Source organism: Trifolium pratense, linkage group LG5, assembly GCF_020283565.1.
Source record: "Trifolium pratense cultivar HEN17-A07 linkage group LG5, ARS_RC_1.1, whole genome shotgun sequence".
Classification (NCBI taxonomy): Eukaryota; Viridiplantae; Streptophyta; class Magnoliopsida; order Fabales; family Fabaceae; genus Trifolium; species Trifolium pratense.
The window spans coordinates 42243665-42270846 of record NC_060063.1 but is presented as its reverse complement, the minus strand read 5'-3'; the positions used below and the strand labels follow the sequence as shown (position 1 = coordinate 42270846).

Sequence of the window (27182 nt, the reverse complement as noted above, 5' to 3'; positions counted from 1 at the left end):
TCTCTCCGACGGTGAATAAAATTCTAGTAGTTGAAGGTTTGATAATTAGGGTTTCAAATTTTATATTTTATAAGATTTAACAATTATTATTTCAGTTGAATATATAATTCTAACAATTAAAATATTTTATAAATAAAGTTTTATTGAATTTAAAAATATATAATAATGACATGGATATTAAATTTGTCCACATGAATGTTGCCACATCATTAGTTACAAGGCCACATCAACAAAATTAACCCTAAAATAGGATGGGGGATCAAAACTCAAAAAAAATGAAAATATGGGGACTAAAAAGTTGGTTTTTAAAATAAGGGGACCAAAACTTCATTTTTTTGAAAATAGGGGGACCAAAAATGTATTTAAGCCTAATATTTTTTTATATTTTATTTGACTTATGTATGTGTGCACTTTATCTTGGAGAGACATAAACGGCAAGTTATGTAAACCGTACTTATTCATGTGCTCCCATAGTGTTGCTTCGTTCCAATGATGTTTACAAGTTTATAATTTACCACAATGCTTGCAAGGCTAAACAATCTTCTTTTATTTTTTATTTTATATTTTATATTTTATAATTCTATAAGAAAGGCTATAAAACTATGTGATTGTGGTATGATAAGAACCTACCTACATGCGTCTCATATTTATTCATTTGGCTGTTCATATTTATGGTTTTATTATTTGACTAAGCTATTAATATACGGGTTTTATATTTACAATTAGTCAAATATGTGTACTGTACTCCCCATATAAAAAAAATACTCTTTCTGATCCTATATATAAGAAAAAGTTAACTTTTTAGATTCATCGTAGAAGTGATGTTTTTAGATGGGAGTACTTCAAGTGAGAGCAATGTCTTATAATGAGAGATGAGAGAAGAATTTAATAACCCTTAGATTAGATTTACGGTTGAGATTGTTAATTAATTAAAAAAACTCCTGTACACTGTTTTCTTCTTTCACGTACCCACGTTTCTGTTTTGCCGCAAAAGTTTTCCGTTTCTGTTTTGCCGCAAAAGTTTTCCGTAATATCAGTGCCGCCATCACCCAAACCCTTCTCTCTATACTGTTTTTTTGCCTCTCTCTTTGTAATCATCTTCTCCAATCGTATGAGGTAATCCCGTGCTTTTTCCTGGCTCATGATTTTGTGTTCCTGAATGTCATTTTTGGTTCTTTTGAATGGTGTTGTTTATGTTATGCATATTACAGGTTGAAAGACATTTGTGAAAAGAAAGAACAATTCCTGAATGTTAAGATCCTTGAAAATTCAAGAATAAATAAATCAATCCCTACCACACTTCTTCTTTTTTTGTCTATTTTTACTTTTTCTCTTTATTCAATTAATTATTGTTGTTGTATATCATTTATACAAAGGTGGAAAAGAGAAGGCTATTGAACAACAACAAAAAAGACCAAGACATTGTAACACATGTAACCAATACGTAACTCATGATAGCCGTAATTGTCCCCAAAAAACATCTCCCTAATTTTGGTAAGAAACATCCTCTAAAATGTATATTTTCAATTTGTATTTACCTTTTCTTATCTTCTTCTGTTCATTTTAATTCCAGTTTTAATATATTTCTTTATTTGATATATATGGTTATTAGGTTTGGAAGAATGACACAAAAGAAAGATGGAGGAATTAAACAAAGACAATTGAAAGATGTCACGTCTCAAGTTTACTGTTATATCAGCAAAGCCGCATAGTCTCAATCTTTTTATGGGGGGGTTTGATTTTTTAGTTGTGTCAGGTGCTATTTGCTCATTATGCAAGAGGTATGGATGTAACATGGTTAGGAGCTTATCATCCAAGACTTGTGTAGGGGTTTCCTTTGTATCATGAATTTTGTATCAAGTGATAGGTGTTGTCTAAATTTTTGGAGTCTTTCTTTGCTCTGTTTTGATTTAGCCGCTTTTGTACTTTTTTTTTGCTTGGCATATCTTATGCCATATAAAAATATTTTTCTTATTTGGTTGTTGACTTTTGCTAAGTTATTGACAATATAACATTTGTTTTCATTATCATTTTAATGGAGGTAATGAAAAAAGAAAGACACGTTCATGGTCATTGTTCATCGAGAGGTCCCTAAATAGGTCCCTTGTGCGCGCTATAACCTTATCCTGCGATTTCGTCTTGTTTTCCCATAACTATAGGTTGCGTTTTTGCCATATACTCCAAGCTGTCATGGCAAAACTCACCAATTGGGTTTGGTTAAGGTTTCTCCAAAGCTCAACAAACACTTCCTTGAAGCTCTCAGCTTGCTGCATAATTGTGTTCAATTTGTCCCAAAGCTGAATTTTCCTCCAACAACTAACTCTTAATTTTGATGGAGTGTTCATACTTTACAAACATCCAAAGAGTTCAACTGAGAGTGAAGGTTGGACCACAGTGTGGTCTGAACCTAGTAATATATGTAATTATATTGCTAAAGAAGGTAGTGGTGTTTGTGGATACAATAGCTTCTGCACTTTGGGAGATGATAAGAGACCAAAATGTCAATGTCCAAAAGGTAGTTACTCACTGATTGATCCTGATGATCCATATGGCAGCTGCAAGGCAGATTTCATACAAGGATGTGAAGAGGACGAACTAAGTAAAAACATAAATGATCTCTATGAATTTGAGACTTTGATTAACATTGATTGACCTTTGACAGATTCTGTGCTCCAAAAGCCTTTTACTGAAGAACAATGTAAGAAAGCTTGTATGGAAGATTGTTTGTGTTCTGTGGCTATTTTCAGGGAAGGTAATAGTTGTTGGAAGAAGAAGTTACCACTCTCAAATGGGAGATTTGATGTAACACTTGGTTCTAAGGCCTTTTTGAAAGTGAGAAAAGATAATACTTCCCTTGTTCCTACAATTCCAATAATTGTGAACAAGAATAATAACAGACAAACTTTGGTTTTGGTTGGTTCTGTGCTTTTGAGTGGCTCTGCTATTCTTAATGTTGCATTTATTGTAGCAATATGTGTCTGCATCTCCTTCATTTTTCAGTACAAGAAGAAGCTTAGAAGTGCTAGCAAAAGTGGCACTTTTGTTGAAATTGAATCCAATTTGCGTTGCTTCACATATGAAGAGCTTGAAGAAGCTACCAATGGATTTGACAAAATAATAGATAATCAAATAATTAGACTCACTCAAAATTGTTAATACTCTATAAATGAGTAATTAGTAGTAATGTGATATAAAGCAAATCCAACTAGACAACCAAAAGATGTATTTAATACTTGGGGCATTTTCTCATACATTATGTATGCAACTAAATAATACAAAAAACAATCATTCCCCAATTTGTTCGACTGTTTCTATATATCTTTGTTCCTTCTTTGGTTTGATGGGTACCGAAAGAAAATTAGATTTACTCTGTGACCCCTAAAAGCAAAGTTGGGTTTGAAACCCATTCTTCTAGGACCAATCTCAAAGATCAAAGAGAAAATTGCTTAATTAGGAAGACAAAAAACACTAAAAGATGGCCTTTATGAAAAGCAGAGAAGTTGTTCACAGTTTTAAAAAAAGAAAAGAAAAAAGAAAAAAGAAAAGAAGAAGAAGAGAGAAGTGATTCACAAAACAGAAACGTGGGTATGTGAAAGAAGAAAACAGTGTACAGGAGTTTTTTTAATTAATTAACAATCTCAACCGTAAATCTAATCTAAGGGTTATTAAATTCTCCTCTCATCTCTCATTATAAGACATTGCTCTTACTTGAAGTACTCCCGTTTCTAGATAATAATATAGTCTAAATATATTCATTTTACAATAAATTTAAAAAATAAAATGTTTCTTATATATAGAACCGAATGAATTAATATGCATACTCCATTTATATGAACAACAAATGTGTACGCCATGTGACATGTATTTTGAGTGACCCTCCTTTCCCCACAACCACAGCATAGTATGTTTAGATTTAGATTCCATGCTTAAATTGCGTGCTATTGTAGTGGAGTTGAGTCGTCCAATTTTGAATTAAGACTTAATTAGTTAAATGGTCCCTTAAAGATATTTTAGGTTTCACATTGGTCCCTTAAAGAAAAAAAAGGTCTGTTTTGGTCCCTTAAAGATATTTTCGTTTGCCACTTTAGTCCTTTCCGTTAATTTGTTTTAATCTGAACCGTTTGATCTTTTTGTTAAAAATGTAACGGTATGATTTGCATGTCTACTGAATCTAATAGTGAACCATCATCAAGCAAATATTTCTCTTGTTCTTCATCTTATTCTCTCTCTTGTTCTTCATCTTCATCACAAATTTCATCAATCTCCATCAAACAAACCCCAAAAAAAAAACCCAGATCCCCAAATTGAAAATCGAAATCCTTAAATCACAACCAAGGTGTTGATGAGAAGAACAACAATGAGGGTTTTGCCAGATCCAGTTCCAAGAAAAGCAATGGTATTTTTGTTTTTTGCCTGTTCAAGAACACCCAACTGATATTGTCTAGCTTTTTATTGTTCTTCGACAGAAGCAGTAACAACAACAGCAGTATCAGCAGCCATAGATTGTTCTTCTAACCCTTGAACATTAGATCCATGGCCATGTTCAGATTGGGCATAACAACCAATTATTTGCATCTTTTGTGCTAAAGGTAGCAACTTTTGTTTTTGTTCATAAGTTCCTTGTCCTTTGGAATGAAGGAGATGAAGAAAAGAAAATAAAACTAAGTGTTGGTAGTACATTATTAGATACAATAGATCTTTTAAGATCCAATGGTTGTTCTTTTGATAAGGAAATCAAATGGTTAATATTAAAAAATTATTGAAGTCTATGGTGGAGCACCTATAATGTTGTTCTACCTTATAATTTAGGGGTTAAAATTAACGAAAAAGGACTATAGTGGCAAACGGAAATATCTTTAAGGGACCAAAATGAACTTTTTTTCTTTAAGGGATCAATATGAAACCTAAAATGTCTTTAAGAGACCATTTAACTAATTAAGCCTTGAATTAATGATAGATATTATTTAGCACTTATTTTATAAAAATGTAATACAAAATCAACGGTTTTTTTTTTTAAGGAAAAATTTTATTAGCAAACTAAGAAGAAGCAATAAGGCTCTTATCTTTTTGTATAAGAGACCAAATACAAGGGGGTGTAATATTTAACCATTTTCTATTGGGCTCGTGTTCGGCCCATTTTGCTAACTCATGAGCAACTTTGTTTGCAGCCCTAGGAACCCAAACGATGTTAGCTTGAGGTTTATCATCGAGGAAGAGCTTGCATCGTCGAATCACACCACCCCATCCCCGTCGAACCTTCGCTTTCTCTTTCATAGCCTTCACTACGATTTGAGAGTCCAGTTCAAATATTACCTTGTCTTCTCCAAGCTTTTCGACCCAATCCATAGCGTCATTCAAAACCATCGCCTCTCCTGTTACTACATCCGCTACCCCTTTATGAACCCTAGTTGCAGCTCCAACGGCGCTTTCATCTGACCGTCTCAGAACCAGCCCTGTTGACCAATGGCCATCACTGCTTAGGTGAGCATCCACATTGATCTTCAGGGTGCCCCTAAGCGGTGGACTCCAGCTAATGTTGTGAATCAACGGTTTGATCTCAAATTAATGACTGAAATATTTTACTACATATAATTTTGGTATTTTTTTACTGCACAGAATCTTTGTCCCTATGTCTAAAAGAGTATTTGTATATGTTTGGTTTCATATCTTATCTTTTAATCAACTTTGGTTTCACGTCATCTCTTAGTGTTCAAAGAAATAAATTGCTGTAACATTTTCATCATGTGAAGTAGAGAAAACTTTGTTGTTTGTTACGGTGTTTTAAAAACTGGACCGGTTATCGAACTAGTAAAGGTACAGGGTCACTGGTTCATTGGTTGAACCACTGAGTCACTGATCGAACTGCATGATAAATCAGATTAAACCGGGTTAAACCGGTGGAATGAACCGATATCTATAATAAAACTATATAGTTAATAAAACTAAGATGTAGTTAATAAATAATACTACATTCTTTTTATAAGAAATTTACTGCAACCTATCAACAAAAGATAGGCCATAGTCATCACTTATCCAAACACGAAAGATAGACAAAATAGATCCGGAAAAGAAGAGATAGAGTTTCCATAAAAAATTTGTAAAATTAAAAATAAAAAATAAAAAATGAGAAGTTTCAGATATGTGTTTGCTGAATTATCTCTTCACCATCATCATCTTCTTCACCATGGTAAGGAGATGGTGGGGAGATGATTCGACAAACACAGATTTGAAACTTCTCATTTTTTATTTGATAAATCATCTTAGAAAACATCAATATGTTTGCCGAATCTGAATAACAAATGATGATGGCAAATCCAGAATTTGATTTAGGGTTTGTAAAACCTGATTATCTTTTATAATTTTAAATGATTTAGTTTTATTTTTGTTTTAACTTTATTGTTAGTATTTATTTTAAATGTTTTAGTTTTTATTAGTTTTCTTTTCAATTTTAAATGAAATGAATACAAGAACATAACATAAAAAAAAAGATTTCTAATTATTCTTATCACGTCCACAATTGCAGCACTATATCATCAATCAATCAATAAAATAAAAGATGAACTTAAAAAACGTTGACTTTTAAAATAGGGATAAAAAACTGATTTTTAAAAGAAATGAACAATTTAAAAATATTAGAGAGATATTTTTGGAAAACTAAAAATATTTGAGAGATTAAAAAAAAAAAAATTGCATTTAAGGTAAAATAAAAAACAAAATTCTCGGTTTGCCATATCTCTCTGTGGTCTTCTCCACCACATCCTCTCCCTAACCGCTATCTCGACCCATCCATCCCTTTAAATCATTCAAATCGAACGGATGAAAACACTTCATTTCATTTCATTAAACCCCTAAAATTGAAATTGAGAATTTCTCAAAATTAAAATACCGAAACTTTACTTTGTAACCCTAAAACCACACAGCTCACAGAGCCACCGTCTCTGATCACCGTCAGCCGTCCCACAACCGCCGTTCATCAGATGGCATTGCGAGGAGTTTGGCAACTTAAGAAACTCGTTGTTAGCTACAGCGATTGGGGTGGAAGTAGCAAAGGCATTAGGTATATATACATATACAATCCCTTTACATGTTTCAATTTTTCATATCACATTCATCGATTTATGCTTTTGAAAACCTAAAAGTTTTTGTTTTTAGCTTCGTTTTTATTTGGGTATTGGATTTATAGTTGTTTATGTCACAACCTAAAATCAGGTTCATATACAAGTTAAATTGATTTTGCCCAATTTTTGGTTTTCTTGCACTTAACGGTTGAGGTTGATTAGAGTGTTACATGATTGGTTTTCATTTAATAGAATGATTGTTTCAATTAGACTATGTTGTTTTTGGTATAGGTTTTGTTAGTCACTTATTACTATTAGATTATATATATATATATTTTTTGTTTGAAAATTCAGGCTTAATTTTTTGTTTTTGAACTTTGAATTCAGTAAAATTTTTAGTTTCTTCATTTTGTTATCAGTAATATGATCGATGTGACAAAAATATGCGTTTAATTTTGAGGCGCGCATTCATTTTTTTTTACTGCACTTAGTGTCCTGTAACCTATGAAGCACAAACACTCCTTAGATTAGGTTTAGGTTTGTATCAGTGTCAGACACGCGTCAGACATGACATTGACACATATGATTACATTGAATTATATCATATTCTTTTTCAAATTATCATCGGTGTCGATGTGTTAGTGTCTGTGTCATGTATGTGTCCGTACTTCATAGTATGTAACATGATCGGCATCACCAATTTGACATAAACATGGAAAAATGAACATGCCTTGATTGAATTTTGAGGCACACATTCGTTTTTCCTTGTTTATGTCAAATTAGTGTTTATCAAGTTATCGTTTTTACTTTTAGTGACATCTTAGGCTTTTTTGGTTCTGCCTCGTTGGCTGTGAACTCATGTCAAACCAAATCACAACCTTTTAACAATCAAGTTTGAGATAAGGCTTAAAATTAATCTATGTTTTTATAACCGCAATGTTCCTTCTGCTTGTCTTTGCATTTTACCTAAGGCTTGGAACAATATACTATGAAATTATGAATAATCATTTTCATATTCTCTCCTGCTTTGAACAAGGGATTCTTACTTTAGTTTTAAATATTTGATAGGGCATTTATGGAATCCCATTTGCCAGCATTTAAGGAGGCGAATCCTCAGTTAGAGGTAGACACTGAAATGATTCGTGGTCAGCATCCACATCTAAAGGCTTTATACAGTAAGATTCTTGGGCTCACTTGTAACTTTCTCGCTAAGAATTTATATCATAATTGTAATTGATGATACTCTTGTGGAAAACAGAGAACCATAACGACCGAGTGGTGTGTGTGAAGAATATGGATCCTGAAGAGATACTTCTGCATGCAACCAGGCTAAGGAATTCACTGGGAAGGAAAGTAATTAAGCTGAGGACGAGACATGTAACCAAACACCCTAGTGTGCAAGGTACATGGACAACTGCTTTGAAATATCAGGATGAACAAAACCAGGTTTTGTGAGAAATTACTCTAGTAGTGCTAAGTCAATCCTTTTCTCTGGCTAGCAAAAGTTTGCATGTTGTCTGGTGCAATTGCTAGAATTTCAATAGTTAAGAAGTTTTTTTCTTTGTTGGTTCCGTCAGTTAAACGTTATAGCATAGTCTTTAAGCGCCTGGTTGATTAACTATCACCTGATTGGGGCTAAGAAACCGTGTTTGTTTACACTGTTATATATTGTTAGTTTGTAATAAATCTATCAGATTCATCAGAGTTTTGAAATTCTTTTGGTTTCATAAATCTTTTATATTGTGAAATAACCATCTTATACTTTAGCAGCTAAAGAAAAATTGTTCATGGTTACTAAATAATAGAATCTGCATTAATAAAAAAAAGGTAGAAACTCTAATTAATCGTAACAACATTGATAACATTATTGTAGTACTTAATTACAAGGCCCTGCAATAGTTGGTGGCTGTTTCTGCTGTAGCTCTGCTAATTGGCAATTTGCTATCTCAGTTGTATGAGCTCCATCAAACTACACACATTCAGCAGGGTTACTGCTTACCTCAAAATTTTCTCTTCCTGTAAATCCTCTTCCACACCCAGAAGATCTATCTGCTCCACTTCCACAGCAGGCTGTCTTTCGTCCTTTAAATTCTATACAATGTGTGGACAATACCAGATTAAAAACAAACCACAATGTATTAAATTAAGGATAGAAGTTAGCCACTTGGCCATGGCCTACCCTATTTGAAAGGCTTGTTGATTTTGTCTAAAAGTGTATTATAGTAGAAACATTGTTCCAAATCCTTCTTTGTTCCAAACCCCTCTTGGGTTTTGCCCAATGTCTGCTTTAATGTCTTCACTGCAACTGATGAAGCTCAATTGTGTTGGTAGATAAGTGAAATAATCATTGAGTGCCTATTTGCAAGACTATGGCGGCATCTAGAAGTTGTTATTTTTCTTATCACATAAACAGTTTTGGTTCACTTCTTATACAGGACTTGAGCAAAGTTTCCTCCATTCTCTCTTTGATAGTAGAAACAATTTATTCTCATGCATCAGAAACGAAATATACAAAAAACAAATGAGAATATTCTCATGCATACTACTCAAACCTCTCGCTACTAGACCAAACCTAGTGGCTTAGTGTTGAGGTTTAAACCTAAGACATCATGCATACTACTCAAACCCCTCGCCACTAGACCAAACTTAGTGGCTTAGTGTTGTTCCCTTTTGTTAGGCTTAGCAGAATAGCAACTTACTGTTCTGAGAATGATAAGCAACATTGCACACAAGAAAGAACCAAAACTGGCTATAATGTTAGTTCGCACACTTTGTCTTAGTTCTGAGAATGATGTGTATCTTATGTGGATTGCTATTGCAATTAGTGTTTGCATCTGCCATTATTGTGATTTTGTACTTGTTTGTTCTAGGCCTATTCTTTTCATCATATTATTTGTCGAGGTCATAAATAAGTAAGTAACACGCTTGGAATGATCTGCATTCAGATGGATCGGGTGGTCACATTGCTGGCCACTTCACTTTCATGCAGAGATTAGCTAATATTAACTAGATATCATAATTAATATTTAGCAAATTACTTTCTTTTTTATAACATATATCAAGAAATTTAGATTAGCAGAGAAGTGTGTAGTGAGAACCATCAACCTCATTGATAATTTACAATAGGTGTTTTAGATTGCAACTTGCAAGGCCATGTGACATTTCCATTCCATATCCATTTGGTGAAATATTGATAAGCTTTGTCTGTAGTCTGTAGGATGATGAGAGTCAAAGAAAACATGTTCACTCACATTGTCACTCACATAACTCATTCTTTTATCCCTTTGTTCCTTCCCTCCACTGCTCCACACCTGCTTTCTCCTCTGTAAGGGCCACTTCCACTACGTGTTATACTTGCTTCTTTGAAGCCTTTCCAAAAAAATAATTAAATGTAAATTTAACAATGTAAGATGAATTTAGTGCATGTTGATTGCAGTTTTTGTCAAAATTAAGGTTGCATGTTGAAATTCTGTCAAATTCACTGTCAATTTGAACATACACATTATATTCAAAATAGATCAATTTACCTTGATATGACCATCATTAAACTCTTACATAAGATATAGATTTGAACATACACATTGTATTCAAAATAGATCGATTTACCTTGATAGTGTGACCATCATTAAACTCTTATATAAGATATAGATCAATTTTATGAGTCTTTCATTATATTCAAAATAGTTTCTATCATTGGATCAATAAATCTTATCAAGATCAAATGAGATATGATCGAACTTATTGATCAAATGGTGAAAAATACACTCTTACATGGTGCAAGACTTTTTTTTTCTTTCTGTGCACAGAGACAAAGCTTCTACATAATAAATTGATAGTTTCCATGAATGAATACCATAAATTGAAGGGTATTTCATTACTTGATTGATTATTAGAATCCCATTAGCTGCTTCTCTAGCTTCTGAAACATTTCTGAGTTTATTGGAAGAAATCACTGATAATATAATTCCCAATAGTGTGAGAATTTCCAGTATGATCCCACATTCGAGCTGCCAATTGTTTATAAGCATTTTCTGTAAGATGGTAAGAATCCCAAAATAAATGTTCATTTGGTTTGTGACATAATTCAAAGTGTTTCTCTCCTCTTTTTCCACCACAACTATATTTTCCTCTAAATGACCCACTCCCACAACATGCTGATTTTCCTTCCTTCAAACCTGTGTCATATCAATAACCATAATTTTCAGATATTAATCTGCAAATACTATAGACTTACTACATCCGTCTCATGTTATCTTCTAGATAGTAAAAAAAAATTAAGTAGTCTTAGTGGCTAGAAATTCATCTATTGAGATGAATAAGTGGAAAATTTCGGATTTGAATCCCGCCCCCTGCATATATAATGCGATGTTCCTACAAACTGAACTATATTCTAGATAATTAACATATTAATGACGTCAAGCATATTTATTTATAGAGTTAAACATGTTTTTAGTCCCTCTAAATATATCAAATTTCATTTTCAGTCTCTAAAAATTTCCTTGAAACTTTTTCTATGATAAAAAGCATCTTCATTATAGTAGGAGTTATATGCTACTAAGATATCAATAACTAAGAGCAGCATGTTTTTGGGAACTATATTCTATATATTGTGGGTGGTTAATATATCCACCAATATTTGTCGATGACTAATCGCTATTGAAGAATTTGGTTGAACATCTTTTTCGGTCACATTTTTCCATCGAGTTTGAACCTGATACCTTGTAAATGATTCGAGTTTAATTCAATTTTGAATCAACACATTTACGACGAACAAATACTTTTAAAATGAGAGGCAGAGAGTGTACCATATTTTAAGGGATCGTTGATCATTTGAGTGATATCAGAGTTCAAATCATAGAGAGTAAATTTGAAGTCCCTTAATTGTTTCTCCAATTCTAAGAGAGCCACATAAAGAGCTTGATTATGTATACTTGTAAGTGATGAAAGCTCTTTTAAGCAGCTAACTTTCCCTTGTGATTGAATTATTCTAGTTCCTGGAAGACAACCTAATGGTGGTAAGTTCAAGATTGCAAATTTTCTAGCCCCACTTTTATGTATTTCCTGAAAATTAAAACCATATTATAAATCAGAACCATGCATGCACTTGACCAAAATAAAAAGAATTGGTTAAATTGCACTTTTGACCCTTTAATTTTTACAAACTTGTTATTTTAGTCTTATAATTTTAATATTAGCACTTTTGGCCCATAAATGCTGACGTGGCATGTGATTCACCGTCCACGTGTGTGTTGATTTGGTCAAAATTAGTGGGGGTCAACCTTTTGCAAAATGGGCTAAGGTTAGGGGTCAAAATTGCTATTTTAAAAATTAAGAGGCCAAAATTGCAAGTTTGTAAAAGTTAGAGTGTCAAAAGTGTAATTTACCCAAAAGAATTTCAATTTGTGTAACACTATAAATTGTATGTATAGTATTATTATTCTATTAATAAAAATTGAATTAGTGATAAAAATCTAAAAAATGTATGTAAATACGAACATTTGTACCTTGATAGTGGAAGTGAAGTTACCAACAACCATGCTAACATATTCTGAATGAGAATAGTACTTTAGAACATTAGAATTTGTCAAGATTGGACTAAGATAATCATTAGATCCAATGCTAAACATGTAGACAGCATTTGATAACAATGTTTTGGAATCAGAACTGCCTAACTTGTGCCTCAACCAAGCTGTTACTTTCTTGAAGTTTCTTGCTTGTGTTTTGAAAGGAATTCCCTGAAAATTTGCATGACATGACAAATCCATCATTTTGCTTGAAGGCAATTCAATAAAATATTGATCATTCCTACTTTGATAGTGCATCAATACAAATTCACTTAATTGTTGGGAATTAAATTGACCCTAGTTTCATTGAACATAACTCAGTTGGTAGAAATATATAGAGATCGGGGTTCGAAATCGGAATTTTATGCTTATTCAATTTAAGGAATGAAGTTCTAACCACTACACTACTTGAAACAAAATTGAATCCTCTTAGTTGAGATGAATAAAAGGGGTTCGATCCACGACTTTTGCATATGAAGAAATTTTGGTTGGAAGGAGAAAACCCTTCTTGCCGATAGAAACTTCGTACATTATTTTAGTTGTTGGTTTTCACCGTGTCATCTCATATAAATAGGGAAAATAAAAAAAAATAAAGCAAATTGATTTGGGAGATATGGGAGGGTGGGAGATGGTTATTGGGTGCTTTGGCTCTATAAACTTTTGCAGCTGACGAAGATGCTTGGGTGTACCGGCTAGATAGTGGAGGTTTGTATTCGGTTAAAGTTAATTACATATACTTATGCCAAAGGTTTGGCTCATCTTCTTCAACCTTGAGTCAAGTACATCGTCGGGTGGTGGAGGGTGTTTGGGAGAGTTGGACTCCGTCAAAAGTGGTTGTTTTTTCTTGATAAGTCTTGCTTTGTCGTCTTATGACTAGAGTTAATTTGGCAAAAAGAGGTGTAATTTCGATGGAGATCATAGTCTCACGTGTCCATTTTGTCCAAAGGCTATTGAATCGGAGGACCGTCTCTTTTTGTTATGTCTGTTTGCCTGGAAAATTTGGTTGGAGGTTTATAATTGGGTTTGGTGAAGGTCATGCCAAATTCTATTGGGGCGTTGTTTGTTGGCTTTTTGGGGTTTTCAAGTCTAAGAAGAAGGCGCGTGTTAAGAAGTCTTCTTTAAGGCACCGGGCTTTGTTTGCAATACAACATTCATAAATGCACCAATATTCGATCTAAATAGTTGTGAGAGAAGAATGAATGTGAGAGGGAAGAGTGGAAATGGGAGAGAAGCTTTATTGATGCCATGGTAGTATATCTAACCACCCATCCCATTTCCACTCTTCCCTCTCACCTTCCTTCTTCTCTCACAACAGATCCTTTTCATCATCTGAATCAAACCCTCCCTTCCAACCCGTTCCAATCCAACCCGTTTCATACCCCGTCAAACCCCAAGACCCGCCTCCACCGGAGCTGCAACTCTCTTCCGACTCTTCCATTTCATGACGACAATCTTCATTTTACGAGCCGATTTTGTAGGGTTGAGTTAGACTCAACTCTTAATTCTAAGATGGTATCAAAGTCTCTCAACTATTTTATTGGGCCACCTGTTATCAGGTTTCCGTTATCGGACCACCCACCGTTTATATCAACACACCAAGCCCAATAGTGTTGGGCGTGAGGAGGTTTGTTAAGAAGTCCCACATCGGTTACAAGATGACCTAAATATGTGTTTATAAGTGATGACAATCCTTACCTTATAAGCCAATTTTATAAGGTTGAGTTAGACTCAACTCTCAATTCTAAGAGCACACAAGGGGGACATTGTTATGCTTTGACAGACAGTTGTCTAGGTCATTTGTATGAATGAAGTTGAATTTTTCCTCTAGATTGTATAGTTAGATAATGGGGACCAAGATCCACTGCATGTGTAAATGCGATAAAGTCATTCTTTTTTATTTATTTTTTAAAAACTTTGTTTTCTCTCTCTTCCTCAAATAAACCTCTTTTTCTCAATAGTATGGGAAACTCAACTTTAGGAAATCCATTTCTAGATAATGGGAGTGGGTGCCTCTTATTTTTCTTTTGCCTTGCGGCTTATTTTTTTGGCTTTTATATATCTTGGGGGAGTACTATATATATACACACACATACATACATTGCTGATGTTGATGGGTTGAGTACCGCTTGTACGAAATATTTATTCTTTTCTTGCCTTACTACTTTTATCTTGGCGAGTCTCGTCACTATATTACTTAACTTTTTTTTGTTTGTTTGTAAAGAATAACAATTGAAAGACAAAAATGACAATGTTCAATTGGTTTGTTGTTTGCAAAAGTGATGAAAGAATATCAATTGAAAGACAAAAACGACGATGTTTAATTGGTTTGTTGTTTGAATTAATATTAATACTTATTGAATTAGTTATTTACTTGATCATTGACAAATCATCATACGACAACACTCGATAAATTTGTCGACATAAATAAAGAAGCATCGCATTATTAATCTACTAAAGTAAAGCACTCCATCCTCAGTTAGGCTAATTAATCATAGCTAGCTAGCTAGGTAGTATAACTTTTTTTATTTTTTTTACGATGAACTGGGGATCGAACCCATGACCTATAACGTACTACTCAAACTCCTCACCACTAGATCAAACCCATGACCTATAACGTACTACTCAAACTCCTCACCACTAGATCAAACCTAGTGGCTTAGCTAGATAGTACAATTGATTAACTACTAACTAATCACACTATATACTTCATACAACCGTACACGACTTTTTTATACGTGTATTATTAAATCATCTCGAATAAATATTTGTGAAGATATTTTAAAAATTAATTTTTAAGAGTGACATTATAAATAATTTAATTGGTTTCATGCTTAAATTTTTTTGACACTATTAATAATATATACAAATTAAATCTCTCCAAAAATCTTGTATTTGAAACTGAAAGTGCCATATTTTATTGTGAATGAAATAGACATACCGACCCTTGGAAAGTTTCAACAAGTGCACCTGCTCCACCAGATGCAAAATTCACTCCATTGTAGTATTGGTTATAGCCAGGTTGTAGAAATGGTGGAACTAGTGGAATATTTGCGTATTCAGCTACAAAACAAAAAAATAATTAACACAAAATACATCACTAGAGAATCTTATTTAAGAGTAAATTAAATTGTTTCCCACAATTAGTCTGGTAAGTAAAACTCGGATGATAGCGCTGCAGAGAAATTTGATGTGTTGAGGCGCGCGTTTGAGTCTAAAATTTTTTACTTCTCTACATTTAATTTTTATTTTTTTTTATTTTTTTTATAAACAAAATAATTTTATTAAAGAGAGTATAATGGATACTCCAACCCTTTTAACAAAAGGAAAGTTCAAACCTAGCATCATAGTGCAGAACGACTATCCACCTTCTAAGGTTGCAGAAGTCCCACCAAATCATGCTGCGCTTAACATATGTGATTCTAACTACCGACAACAAACAAAATTATCGGTTCCAGCAGAAATACTGAGACTTAGCTATTTGTTTTTTCTTCTTTTCTTGTCAAGTAGTTTATCGAGCACAATTTCTCCATTAAGATGAATAAATGAAAATTCTTGATTTAGAACTCTAACCCATATATATTGCAATATTCTTACAAATTGAGTTATAGTGGTGGCGAGAACAACTATTTAGTGGTTTCTATGAAATGAAAAATACTAGTTTGATTTCAAGAATTTGGAGTGTTGGTCATAATTAATCCTAATAAGGACTAAAAATGTCCCAAAAGAAAATACTAATATGAGATTCTTAGTAATTACTCAAACAGTCACAAAATAATTAACTTATTTGTAAAGTTAAGTCTCAAAATGATTGATCTCTTTCAAGTTTTAATACAAAAAAATTATTATTACTTTTCTCAATTTTATTTTTCTAATTTATATTATCTGTATCAATAATATATTTCACTTTATGATCTATTCTTAATATATTTGAATTGGTCATCTAATTAAGTTATTTTGGGACATAGGAATTAAATTAATAATTCTTAGTCAAATGTAGTTTTTTTTTTATCAAGTAGTCTAGTGGCTAAAAGTTTCACTTTTAAAGTGGGTAAGTGAGATGACTGAGGTTCGAACCCGATCCCCTCCATATATAATACAATGTACTGTCAATTGAGCTAATCTCACAGGACTAGTCCAAATGTAGTTTAATGTTACTACTACTCTAACTTAGGGGTGATCGTATCCGAACCAATCCAAAAGTAAAATCGCAAACCGAACCAATCCAAACTAAAATCGCAAAAAACCGCATTTAGTTTTAACCGCATGAATAATTTTTCTTCTAAATCGCACGGTTTGGTTTGCGATTTTCATTTTAGAAAACCAAACCAAACCACAATACTTAACTTAACTCTATCAAATATTATCAATCGACCCAAATTGAGTCCATAAAACAGTAGGTCGTCAAAACATATCATTTCACGCGATCCAAAACCATACTGTTGGTATTAAAAATAAATTATTATGTATATGCAATTTATGTATATGCATATTGTATCATGTAAACAATAAAATAAATTAAAATTTCCTATGTTTATTTTGTAACAAGTTGGAAATATTGTCATATTTTTTATATCGTGATAAACCGCATAAACCGAATCAATCCTAACCGCATTGGTTTGGTTTGGTTTGGATGACTTTTAAAAACCAACCGAACCAAACCGAACCGCATGCATTTTTATCTCGCGGTTAGGATGACTTTTATGGTCAAAACCGAACCAAAACGCACTGCGAGCACCCCTACTCTAACTTAGGACGGTGAAAGATAAAAGAAATATGAAAATTAGTTAGATCAAGGAAATTGAATTTTATAAGTATACTATATAAAATATGCACATCTTACCAATAAAATCAGATATCAAACGACCATCCGAGAATCTACCAGTTGGGAACTTGAAATAGGTTTCTCCATAAGGCAAGAAATTTGCTTGATCAAGGCTTGTGGTGTTTATGTAATTGTTATTGCCAGCATCTAAGAAAGAATCTCCAAAAATGAATAAGGCTTTGTACTTGTTGCTTCTATAATTGATTTTGCTTGCATGAGTTTGAAATACAAGAGTTATAATGAGAAAAACATTGAAGAAAATAGAGCTTATGGTGAACTTCATCATATATCTTCACATAATAGCTTCAATCTCAAATAGGCCATATAGACCATAGTTGTTGACCCATATATATAATGATTTGGGTTCTAGACAATAGGAACAATAGCATATGTTTTAGTAGTATTATATATTTTGACTGGTCAACGCGGTTTGATTGGTTGAAATGTTACTTCATTTAATATATTATAATCACCATGTGTAATACACCATCTATATTTTAGGTATTCTAAAAAGTTCCGGTATTTTAGAGTTTAGCTGCGAAGTAAGTAAAATATGATAAAAAAAATTGTTTTTATCATAAATCAAACTCGAGTTCTTCCAAACAATTTATCCTAAATAAATTTCATTAATACTTAAGCTAAATATCTCGGTTAATTTGAGTGTCGGTTAAAGCTTTTATAAATCAATTAAAAATATTATTGTGATATTGTCGAAAATCAAGACACTTTTTTTTTTACATAAAACCAAGACACTTTTATTAGACTAACATTATTAAATTACATTAACGGTATATTTGTCACTGTCATAAATGTAAAGTGAAATATAATATTTTAAAGGGTCATGTTAACATGTGATTATAATATTTTACCAAAAAAAAAGTGATTATAATAATAATAATGATTAAACGATACAATTAGTAAGAGTTAATTAATTCGTACATCAAAAAATTTAAATGATATTTATTTTAAAATATCTATTTTATTAAAGTGATAATCCATCTAATCCTTATATAAAAAAACTTTTGTATTTTAGATCAATTTATGGAACGATTGATATATCTAGTTCATTTTTTAGACCAAATACATCAATCATTCAATAAATTTTAAAACAAAAATTTTCTTATATTAAAGAACGAAGGAGTACTTATATTTTAAAATAGAGAGAGTATCTTTTAGATTTCAATATCTAATATTTTGTCCATTAGGATGAAATTGACATATTGGTTGAATTTGGAGCATGAGTATGCAATGTTTTACAATGGCCGACCAAATTCCACATATATATCTCTGATGATCAATTCGCCTATTAATTGGTGGCTGTTTGCTTTCACATTCATTTACCTACCATGACAATGTGGTTTAGTTTGGTTTGATTTTTACATTAATATTTTACGAAATTAAAACAAAAATAGAGAACAAACTGTATTAGTTTAGTTTGGTTAAATTAGTCAATTACCTTTTTAATTATTATTTTTTATTTTTATTATTTTCAACTCTTCGCGCTCTTACAACTGAATTTGGATCATTTGAGAGAAAAAGGAAATGAATGAGTGGCTGAGATCAAAGCATGATAACAGCATGAGAGAATGGACAGAAGAGGATCCAAATCCCTCCCAATTACGATCTCTCATTTCCCTCTTCTTATCGCTCCCAACAAACCACCACAATCAATCTTTAACCTAACATAGTTTTCATTCTCAAAATATATTTTTGAAACAAGGTATGTTGAAATGAATATTTTTTTAGGTGAGGTTTTTGGTCATGGACAACATATTTGGCCAAACCACCAAAACCACTAAATTTCTCTTTACCTCTTCTACAAAGCCTACAAAAAAAATTATTATTGAAATATTTTTTTCTGGCGAACACAATGCTAAAAATCTATTTATTTTTTGAGAGTTTCTTTTTCCATCCTACGAGTTTCTCGTGCGTTTTATTTTTACACATCCGCTGCATAAGTAGCGGATTCAAATTTAATATTTGTACTCATCCGCTAATCCGCTACTTAAGTAGCGGATGATGTTTGAAAAAATGGTAGGACGGCAAAAAAAACTGTTATTTTTGGTCAAGTAAAATTGTTAGCAAACTGAAAGGGGCCAGCTTTGAGAAGTCTAAATTGGAGATCAAGAAGCCCACCTGGCTTAAAGACTTTTACCAACATTAGGGGGTGGAGTCAGTAATCTGCTCTATTTTATGTTTTCTGTCTTAGTAGTTTCATTTCCCTAAAGAAGGCCCATGGCCCATAGTTATTACTAGAGAAAACCTAACTATTTAAGTGTAATGTGGTAGCTGTTTCATGCTATGAAAAATCTGAAGCAATTTTTATGTTATTTTCTTCTACTGCAATCCTAGATCTAGTTTTAGATTTAGCATATAGTCTATAAAAAAAATTATGTATTAAGTGAATTAAAAAAAAAATTGCCTACACTACACAATTGTTGTCTACTTAATACTCTAATTATTTTTTGTAAGGCCTGACTAACAACACTGATATTAGTAGGTTGAACATCTTCAATTAAATTTTAATCTAAAATTTCACAATTGTATGTATAAATTTCAGATATAGAGCATATATATATATATATATATATATATATATATATATATATATATATATCACTTTAAAAGAATCTCCTGAACTAATATATTATTAAATGAGATTCTATTTTATGAAAATTTTAATAGTTAAACTAACTTTTTAGGGTGTGTTTATTGGTAAAAAACGAAGTAATATATGTCAACATATCAAGACATAGAGGAAAACCTAATTAATATTATAAAATTTCAAAAATTATTTTGAAGGATTCATAATAGAGTATTTTTACTATAATACTATATATGTTGGCATGTTGCATGGTGGTGATGGTGATTCATCCAAAGCAAAGTAGTGATGTAGTATAATATCATTTACAATCCCAAATACCGTCTCTTTCATTTTATTATATTTTTATAAAGATAAATAAACACCATATAGATGAATACTACTTATTATGTGTCACACTCTCTATAATCGACGTAAACTTCGAAACTTGGACGTGTGTGCCTAAGTGTTGGAGCCATAACACTTCACATTTTTTTTTACCTAAAACTTTCATGCATAAGTATAAGTAGTGGTGGCTTCTATACGGTGATGAGAATCCATAGAACTTAAAAAACGAACTCTGAGAAATCTACACATTTGTTGATGTTAAGGATAACTTAGAAATCTCATATTAAATGTGAAAATAAATGTGTTTAGATCTCTAAATTTTATAATTTTGTAAAATTAGTTCTTCTATTTTAAAATTTAACATTTTTAAATGGTTCTTCTAATAAATATAAAATCTAAAATATGATAATATGACATATTTTAAATAAAAGTTTTTAAGACAATTTTCAACAATTTTATTGATAGTGATATTTTTCTATCACATGATTGTGTCATTTAAAATATATTACATCATCAATTTTGTAGGGACCTAACAAAAGTAATGGGATTAGCAATTCAATCATCAAGCCAAGGGTCATAATTCATAAACATATTGACAATAGAGAGAACTTGAAGACTCATTGAGTTCATAGTGAATATTTGATTAAAAGATAGCTAAATGAGTATATGCGATGCTCTTATATAGACCTAGTAGAGGATTAACTAACTAACCACAAGAAATTCGAACTAATTATTATATTTTTAATAAAATATTAACAGGACCAAAATTCTTAGATTTTAAAACATGAGGACCAAATTTGCTAAATCTTGAAAATAGAGAGATCAAAATTGTAATTAAACTAAATTAAAATAAATGATAAAAATATATAAGTGAGAATATACGTATGCCAAATACAATAAGATTTTGGGTTAATTAAAATGTGTTGTCTAATTCACTTTTGTTGTTGTTTGCCTCAATGTGATGATCTTTAGCTCTTCTCAGAATTCAATTATGATATCAAAGTTGATAGTTTGCCAAAAAGGGCGGGTTCCTATTATCCAACGTCCACTTAACAATGGTGGTCAGATATATGGTGTGTTCCGTTTATGTGTGTTTGTGCCAACGGCGGCGCAAAAGTATGTAAATGAGTTAGTAGAAGTTCTACATCAGGTGAAAAATTGAATGCTGAACAATTTTAAATATATGAGTGAAAGTACTCATATACATAAGACTTTAATATTTTAATTAGAATGTGAATTTTGTTGGTGCCATTAGAATGTGATGTTTAATTCAATTATGTGATTAGTAAAAAAAAAGAAACTCAATTATATGATCGCTCTTAATTCAATGCAGTGATCTTGAGACACTTTCATGACCCATCAACATCCCACGAGTCAATAACACAATAAAAGCTCAATCTTTTTTAAGTCTAAAGTCATGGTCTAATTAACAATTGCTAATGCTATTTTGAGATTTATTTTTGTCATCTTTCAGTTACTCGCGGCTCTTCGCCTTTTTATTTTAACATTCCGCTACTTAAGTAACGGACGTTATAAAAATGAGAATTTTTTGAAAAATAACGATCACTACTTAAGTTGCGGACATTATAAAAGTATGGTCTTTTTGGGAGTGTCTGCTACCTAAGTAGCGAACATGAGTATTTTGATAAATTTATAGGACACGCGAGAAATAGAATAGGGTGATAAATGTAAATCTCTTGCTATTTTTGTACACATAGGCTCATACGGGTGTAAACTTTTGTGTTAGTCCTAAGTAGAGGGTGAAAACAGGTGCAGCCAAATAGGACTATGCACTTCAATTTTTTTTAAAAAATAAGAACTTGTTTTAGTGTATGTTTTGATGAAGATGATTTTGTTTTTTTAAGAATTTTGAAGTGTAATTTTTGTCTAAAATGCTATAGGTTATCGTGATTTTGACGCTCTAATTGTTTCGGACTGACTCAAACTATCAAGGTTCAATGATCTTTACATTCGCTCACCTCAACGGATATTATAATTTATATCAATAGACCAAATGATATTTTGCACACCTCACTACACGCTACATAACTAAAACATTTTTAAAAAAATTCTTAAACAAATAGACCCAAACTCTATGTAAACTAAAGACTTAACTACACATTTGGTCCCTTACGTTTATTTTAGGTTTCAATTTGGTCCCTTACGTTCAAAAAGTATCAATTTGGTCCCTTACGTTTATTTTAAGTTTCAAGTTAGTCATTTCCGTTAGTTTTGTCACTAACACCGTTTGAACAGTACACGTGTCAACATGTCCAAGTGCCACGTATGCAAATTAACTACTACATGTGACAAAATTGACTTAGTTAAAAGTAGTTATATGAAAAACACTTATATATATATATATATATATATATATATATATATATATATATATATATTTGTTTACAATGAGGATCGAACTTATAATTTCATCCATACTACCCTATTCTTAACCACTTGATTAAAAACACTTATATTATAAGTATGTATAATAGTTAAATTGTTTATAAGAAATCTCTACCGTTCTATATATATAGGCATTCATACATACATGATCAAGAACTCAAAAACTACTAAACACTATTTCAATGCAAGTTAAATTCCAACTGAATTATTATTAATTTTTAAAGCAAATGGGTGCAAATGGGAGAATCACAGCAACACCCTATATAAATTAAAATAAAATATAAAATACCGGAATTGAGGACATGAACTTAACCCAGTCAAACTACATAATCAAGCCAAATAGACGCACAAACTGTGCAAATACAACAAAAATGGTCTAATTAAAACCGAAACAAATGCGCACATACCACAAACACTATCTAATAAACATGTGTACAAGCGCGAAACTATATAGCAAAAAGAAAAAAAAAATATCATGCAAGAGCCTTCACATCTCAAGAACACATTTCAACTGAATTATCTATTCATGATTTAAGGATAATCATTTTCAAAATCACACCACAAAGCAAAATCATTCATGTGATATGAAATCATCCCACCAAACAAAAGGAGAAAAATTTGTCATAAAAATCATAATGATAAAATTGTCATAATGAAAACCAAGCAAGTTTACAATTATATAATCCATAAACATCCTTATCCTTATAAACATCAAACATAAAAATCCTTAAAAAGGTTTTTGACAAGACAAATGATACCTAATAAAAACCTATAAATAATTTATTTTTGCCACAAGAGAATAAAACTCCACGCTTAATTAAAGCTGGTAACTTGTTCTTGTTTCTGATTCCATCAACAATATAAAAATAAAACCAACAATCCTGAAAACAAAACAATTTAATTATCCACCTTGTAAAAACAAAATTAACCAAACCGAATGTAAAATGAAAGTTACTAACTTGTAGCTTTATTTACATAACCGGTGAGGCGAAAGTTGTTCAGAAAACTCCGCCTGCGATGGAAGGCAGGTCATCAAAGCTCCAAAGGTTCATTGTGTTTCCAGCATCCTGAGTTACATCAGCACCGAGCAAAGACGCAAGTGAAGCATCACTCCAGTTATCATCGAATGAGTTCTCGAAGAACTTCAGCTGGGATTCGATATCTGCAAGCTCCTCAGAGAGTGTCTTTGCAGATTCAGCTTGCATAGGTAGCATATCCTGAGAGTTGTTAGACTGCATGTTCATCTGAGGTTCAGCTTCGAGAGGAGCAGAAAACACCGAGGAAATCTCAGGGGTTTTCGGGCCTTGTTCCCCCCAACATAAATCAGAATAATCAAACGAGTTGCTTGAATGCTCAGAACTGAAATAAGCATTAACATCAGCAGGTGCAAGGTGAACTCCGTTTCCAGCGAAGGCTCCGATGTCAGCAGCACCATATTGGTTGTTAACCAATGGTTTCTGTTCAACCTGATCCATAGGAGAATAGAAGTTCTCCATATTCTCGCTGAAATTGAACATTTTGTTGTTTCCCTTCGGCTTGAAAGAGTTCAGATTTTTGTTCAACAGCTGGTTATCAGGATTTGTCTTCAGACGTTTTGAGGAAGCATTTGGAGCCTCGTCGGGGAAATTCACCTTGGCTTTCTTGCCACGGATTCTCCTAGCTTCAGCATCGTAAGCTCTTGCAGCTTCTTCAGCAGTGTTGAAAGTTCCGAGCCAAACACGGACTCCTTTCCTTGGATCACGGATCTCAGCTGCCCATTTTCCCCATGGACGTTGGCGGATACCCCTATACTGATTCTTCCTCTTTCTCTTCGATTCCTTTTCAGCTTGCTCATTTGATTTCGATGCCACAGATTTTGCACCAGCCGAGCCTTCAAAACAATTCGAAATTAGTATAAGTAATGTGTAACAATTGGATTAATAACCAAAACAGAAACAGAAGAGCTAGCAAAATTCATTCAATGTAACAAATGCCGCATCTAGACCGATTATGAACAGTTACCGAAATAGACGATAAAATCGATATTATGATCATCAAATTTTTAAGGGTTCCAATCAATTAAACAGGGTCTAGCTTCATTGAATGAAATCTATCACTTAGGAAAGTAAAAACAAAGGTTAAATTGGAGTAGTTCGAAAATCACGTGGAAATGAATTACTGCATACATGTGGTGAATGGTTATGAACTATTCAGTAAAACATTTTTCCTTTTTTTTTTATCAACCAGCAAAAAAATGAGGCCAAAATGATAATTAACAAAATCCAACTTTACCAAACAAAAAATAAAAATTAACACCATAGAAAAATTTAAGGTCTCAAAGTTGTTTATGATGATTTAACAATTAACAAGCAACTTAAACAAACTCCAATTGTCTTCAGCAAACAAAACAAAATTAATACCAAGAACCCTAGAAAAATTCAAGGTCTTAACTTTATTTACTTATTTATGATGATTTTTAACAATTAATTAACAAGCAACTTAAATCAACTTCAATTGGATCTATAATAAAATCATTCCATTAATTACAATCACTCTAAATTGGATCTGCAAAATCATTCCATAATTACAACTACTATTTTGTGTAATTTGTTCCAGTTAGAAAAGTCCATTAAAAGATCATAATCACCAAGTCAAAAAGATTATATAAAAAAATAAAAATAAAAATCTTCAACAGATTGTCAAGATCTAAGTATCCATAATTAAAATTTCATGTACAAACTGGTCAAACCCCATAAAATTAAATCACATAAATAAAAATAATGACCAAGAAAAACCATAAATCATACAAATTTATCTCACAAAAAAAAAAAGCTTCTTAATAAAAAATTTTAAAAAAATGAAACAAAAAATTAAAAAGACATAATTTTTAAATGAACTAAAAACCATATAAAATGTGGGACATCATTAATAACAAACGCATGTAATAATAATTAAAATTAAAATAAAATAAATTCAGACAAAAAAAAAAAGAGATTTATAATTAGAAATAATTACCACGAGAGAAGTTCCTTGAAGATTTGTTGTTAGAAGCAGCAAAGGTAAAACCTTTGACACCGACCAACAACCCTTCATCGTCATCTTCATCCTCGTCTTCATCGAAATCAGAATCATCCTTAAACTGTCTGAAACCAGCTTCAAAATCATCGTCAAGCAAAAAAGATGATTTTTTGGAACCAGTTTTCCTCAAATTTGGCCACAAGATATCAGCAGTGACACGGCGGGAACCACCCACCGCCGCCGCAGCTGGAATGAAGTCGGAAATAATAGCACCACCACACATCTTTCTGTTTTTGTCAGATCTTTGTCTTTATCTTAACAAGAAAAAGATTGAAACTTTCTTATACCCAATTGAAGATTTTGTTAAAAAGGATTGAAATTTTTACTGGGTTTTGTTTTGTTGATTGATTGAATGATTTTTTTTTGTGTTTTGTATGAAGTGAGAGTTGTGTCTTATATATACACAGAGAAAAAAAAAATTGCTATGAAATGGGGTGGGTGAAAAAATGGTGATGAGTTTACGATTTTGCCCTTAGTGTGATTGAGAAAAAGTGAAATGGTGAATGGTGAAATTGTATTTTGACATGGAAAGAAAACATGTGAACTTTGATGTTTACTGTACTGCCATGGTCAGCAGCATGAAGCACACGTGCCTAACACACAATTTAATGTTTGGTCTTTGATTTTTCTTTTTCTTTTTCTTTTTATTTATTGTGTTGAATTGGACATTGTTTAGGTATAGTAGAAAGGTGAGTATATTGCGTCTGGGCGTTAGGTCGTAAGGGGTCTTCGGCACGTTATTTATTGTGTTGTATGTTTGATTTTGTGATGACAAAAATCTGATTTTGAAAAATTAATTTTATTTAAAAGTTGATTTATTTTTTTTACTAAGTTTGAAAATGAGTTTGAATTTAAAGTATTTTTGTTTGGTAATACACGTTTATAGAAATGAATTGAATAGTAAATTTTAGTGTAACAATTATGTTTAAATTTAAAATTTACAAATTTTTGCTTCAAGTTAGAATTCATTTTAAAGGAAAAATTAATTTTACTTGAGAGTAATTAAATATTTTAAAATTAATTTTGGCTTATTATTGTGTTTGGTTACTCAAAACCTAATTATTAGGATGAAGGAGTGTTTTATATGGTCTATGATGGAATTATGTCTAAAAAGTAATTAAAATTTAGTCCAAGATAAAATGCCACCACCTTTAAAAGTTTAAAGTTATTCATATTCTTTTAATTTAAACAGTATTATAATTTGTGTTGATTCAATACAAACAAATTAAAATAAATATAATGAAGTTGAAAATTATTTTTTCAATCGTAAAAATAAGTAATGATATATATTATGAACTTCTAAAAGGAAATAAATCGTAAGAATCTCACTTTCAAAGATGTGAATC

The 27182-nt window shown here is 31.8% G+C and overlaps 3 protein-coding genes and 1 long non-coding RNA gene across 6 annotated transcripts; 1 reads left to right on the top strand and 3 right to left on the bottom strand.

Moving 5' to 3' along the window:
* Positions 1–845: 845 nt before the first annotated feature.
* On the bottom strand, positions 846–2289 carry LOC123885135. The gene is made up of 3 exons (XR_006801084.1): positions 2205–2289; positions 1480–1481; positions 846–941 (listed from the first exon to the last, which is right to left on the bottom strand). It is a non-coding gene; the product is annotated as an uncharacterized LOC123885135 (long non-coding RNA).
* Positions 2290–6744: 4455 nt separating this feature from the next.
* On the top strand, positions 6745–8789 carry LOC123884784 (54S ribosomal protein L51, mitochondrial-like). Its single transcript, XM_045933999.1, has 3 exons — positions 6745–7057; positions 8127–8233; positions 8317–8789. Exons 1-3 carry the CDS (start codon positions 6978–6980, stop codon positions 8511–8513), a joined length of 384 nt encoding a protein of 127 aa, XP_045789955.1. The 5' UTR covers positions 6745–6977; the 3' UTR covers positions 8514–8789.
* Positions 8790–9655: 866 nt separating this feature from the next.
* LOC123887133 (GDSL esterase/lipase 5-like) lies at positions 9656–17816 on the bottom strand. 3 transcript variants are annotated; one of them, XR_006801360.1, is made up of 6 exons: positions 17463–17785; positions 15561–15682; positions 12563–12793; positions 11864–12119; positions 10912–11233; positions 9656–10427 (listed from the first exon to the last, which is right to left on the bottom strand). XR_006801360.1 is itself a non-coding variant. In XM_045936423.1 (5 exons), exons 1-5 carry the CDS (start codon positions 17728–17730, stop codon positions 10995–10997), a joined length of 1116 nt encoding a protein of 371 aa, XP_045792379.1. In that variant the 5' UTR covers positions 17731–17816; the 3' UTR covers positions 10852–10994. The 3 variants fall into 3 exon arrangements, 1 of the variants encoding a protein (XP_045792379.1); XR_006801359.1 differs by having other exon boundaries at positions 9657–10427; positions 10937–11233; XM_045936423.1 differs by lacking the exon at positions 9656–10427 and having other exon boundaries at positions 10852–11233; positions 17463–17816.
* A 5580-nt stretch (positions 17817–23396) lies between these two features.
* Positions 23397–26234, bottom strand: LOC123883028 (ethylene-responsive transcription factor RAP2-2-like). Its single transcript, XM_045931713.1, has 3 exons — positions 25774–26234; positions 23739–24649; positions 23397–23660 (listed from the first exon to the last, which is right to left on the bottom strand). Exons 1-2 carry the CDS (start codon positions 26057–26059, stop codon positions 23778–23780), a joined length of 1158 nt encoding a protein of 385 aa, XP_045787669.1. The 5' UTR covers positions 26060–26234; the 3' UTR covers positions 23397–23660; positions 23739–23777.
* Positions 26235–27182: the final 948 nt, after the last annotated feature.

What these genes read in the sequence shown, in the direction of transcription:
- LOC123884784 (XM_045933999.1), top strand. Translation starts at nt 6,978, where the DNA reads ATGGCATTGCGAGGAGTTTGGCAACTTAAGAAACTCGTTGTTAGCTAC. An exon ending in GGAAGTAGCAAAGGCATTAG is followed by an intron (nt 7,058 to 8,126) that starts GTATATATACAT and finishes AATATTTGATAG; the next exon opens with GGCATTTATGGAATCCCATT. An exon ending in ACATCTAAAGGCTTTATACA is followed by an intron (nt 8,234 to 8,316) that starts GTAAGATTCTTG and finishes TGTGGAAAACAG; the next exon opens with AGAACCATAACGACCGAGTG.
- LOC123887133 (XM_045936423.1), bottom strand. Translation starts at nt 17,730, where the DNA reads ATGATGAAGTTCACCATAAGCTCTATTTTCTTCAATGTTTTTCTCATT. An exon ending in TTTGATATCTGATTTTATTG is followed by an intron (nt 15,683 to 17,462) that starts GTAAGATGTGCA and finishes TTTGTTTTGTAG; the next exon opens with CTGAATACGCAAATATTCCA. An exon ending in TTGAAACTTTCCAAGGGTCG is followed by an intron (nt 12,794 to 15,560) that starts GTATGTCTATTT and finishes GCAAATTTTCAG; the next exon opens with GGAATTCCTTTCAAAACACA.
- LOC123883028 (XM_045931713.1), bottom strand. Translation starts at nt 26,059, where the DNA reads ATGTGTGGTGGTGCTATTATTTCCGACTTCATTCCAGCTGCGGCGGCG. An exon ending in TTCAAGGAACTTCTCTCGTG is followed by an intron (nt 24,650 to 25,773) that starts GTAATTATTTCT and finishes ATTGTTTTGAAG; the next exon opens with GCTCGGCTGGTGCAAAATCT.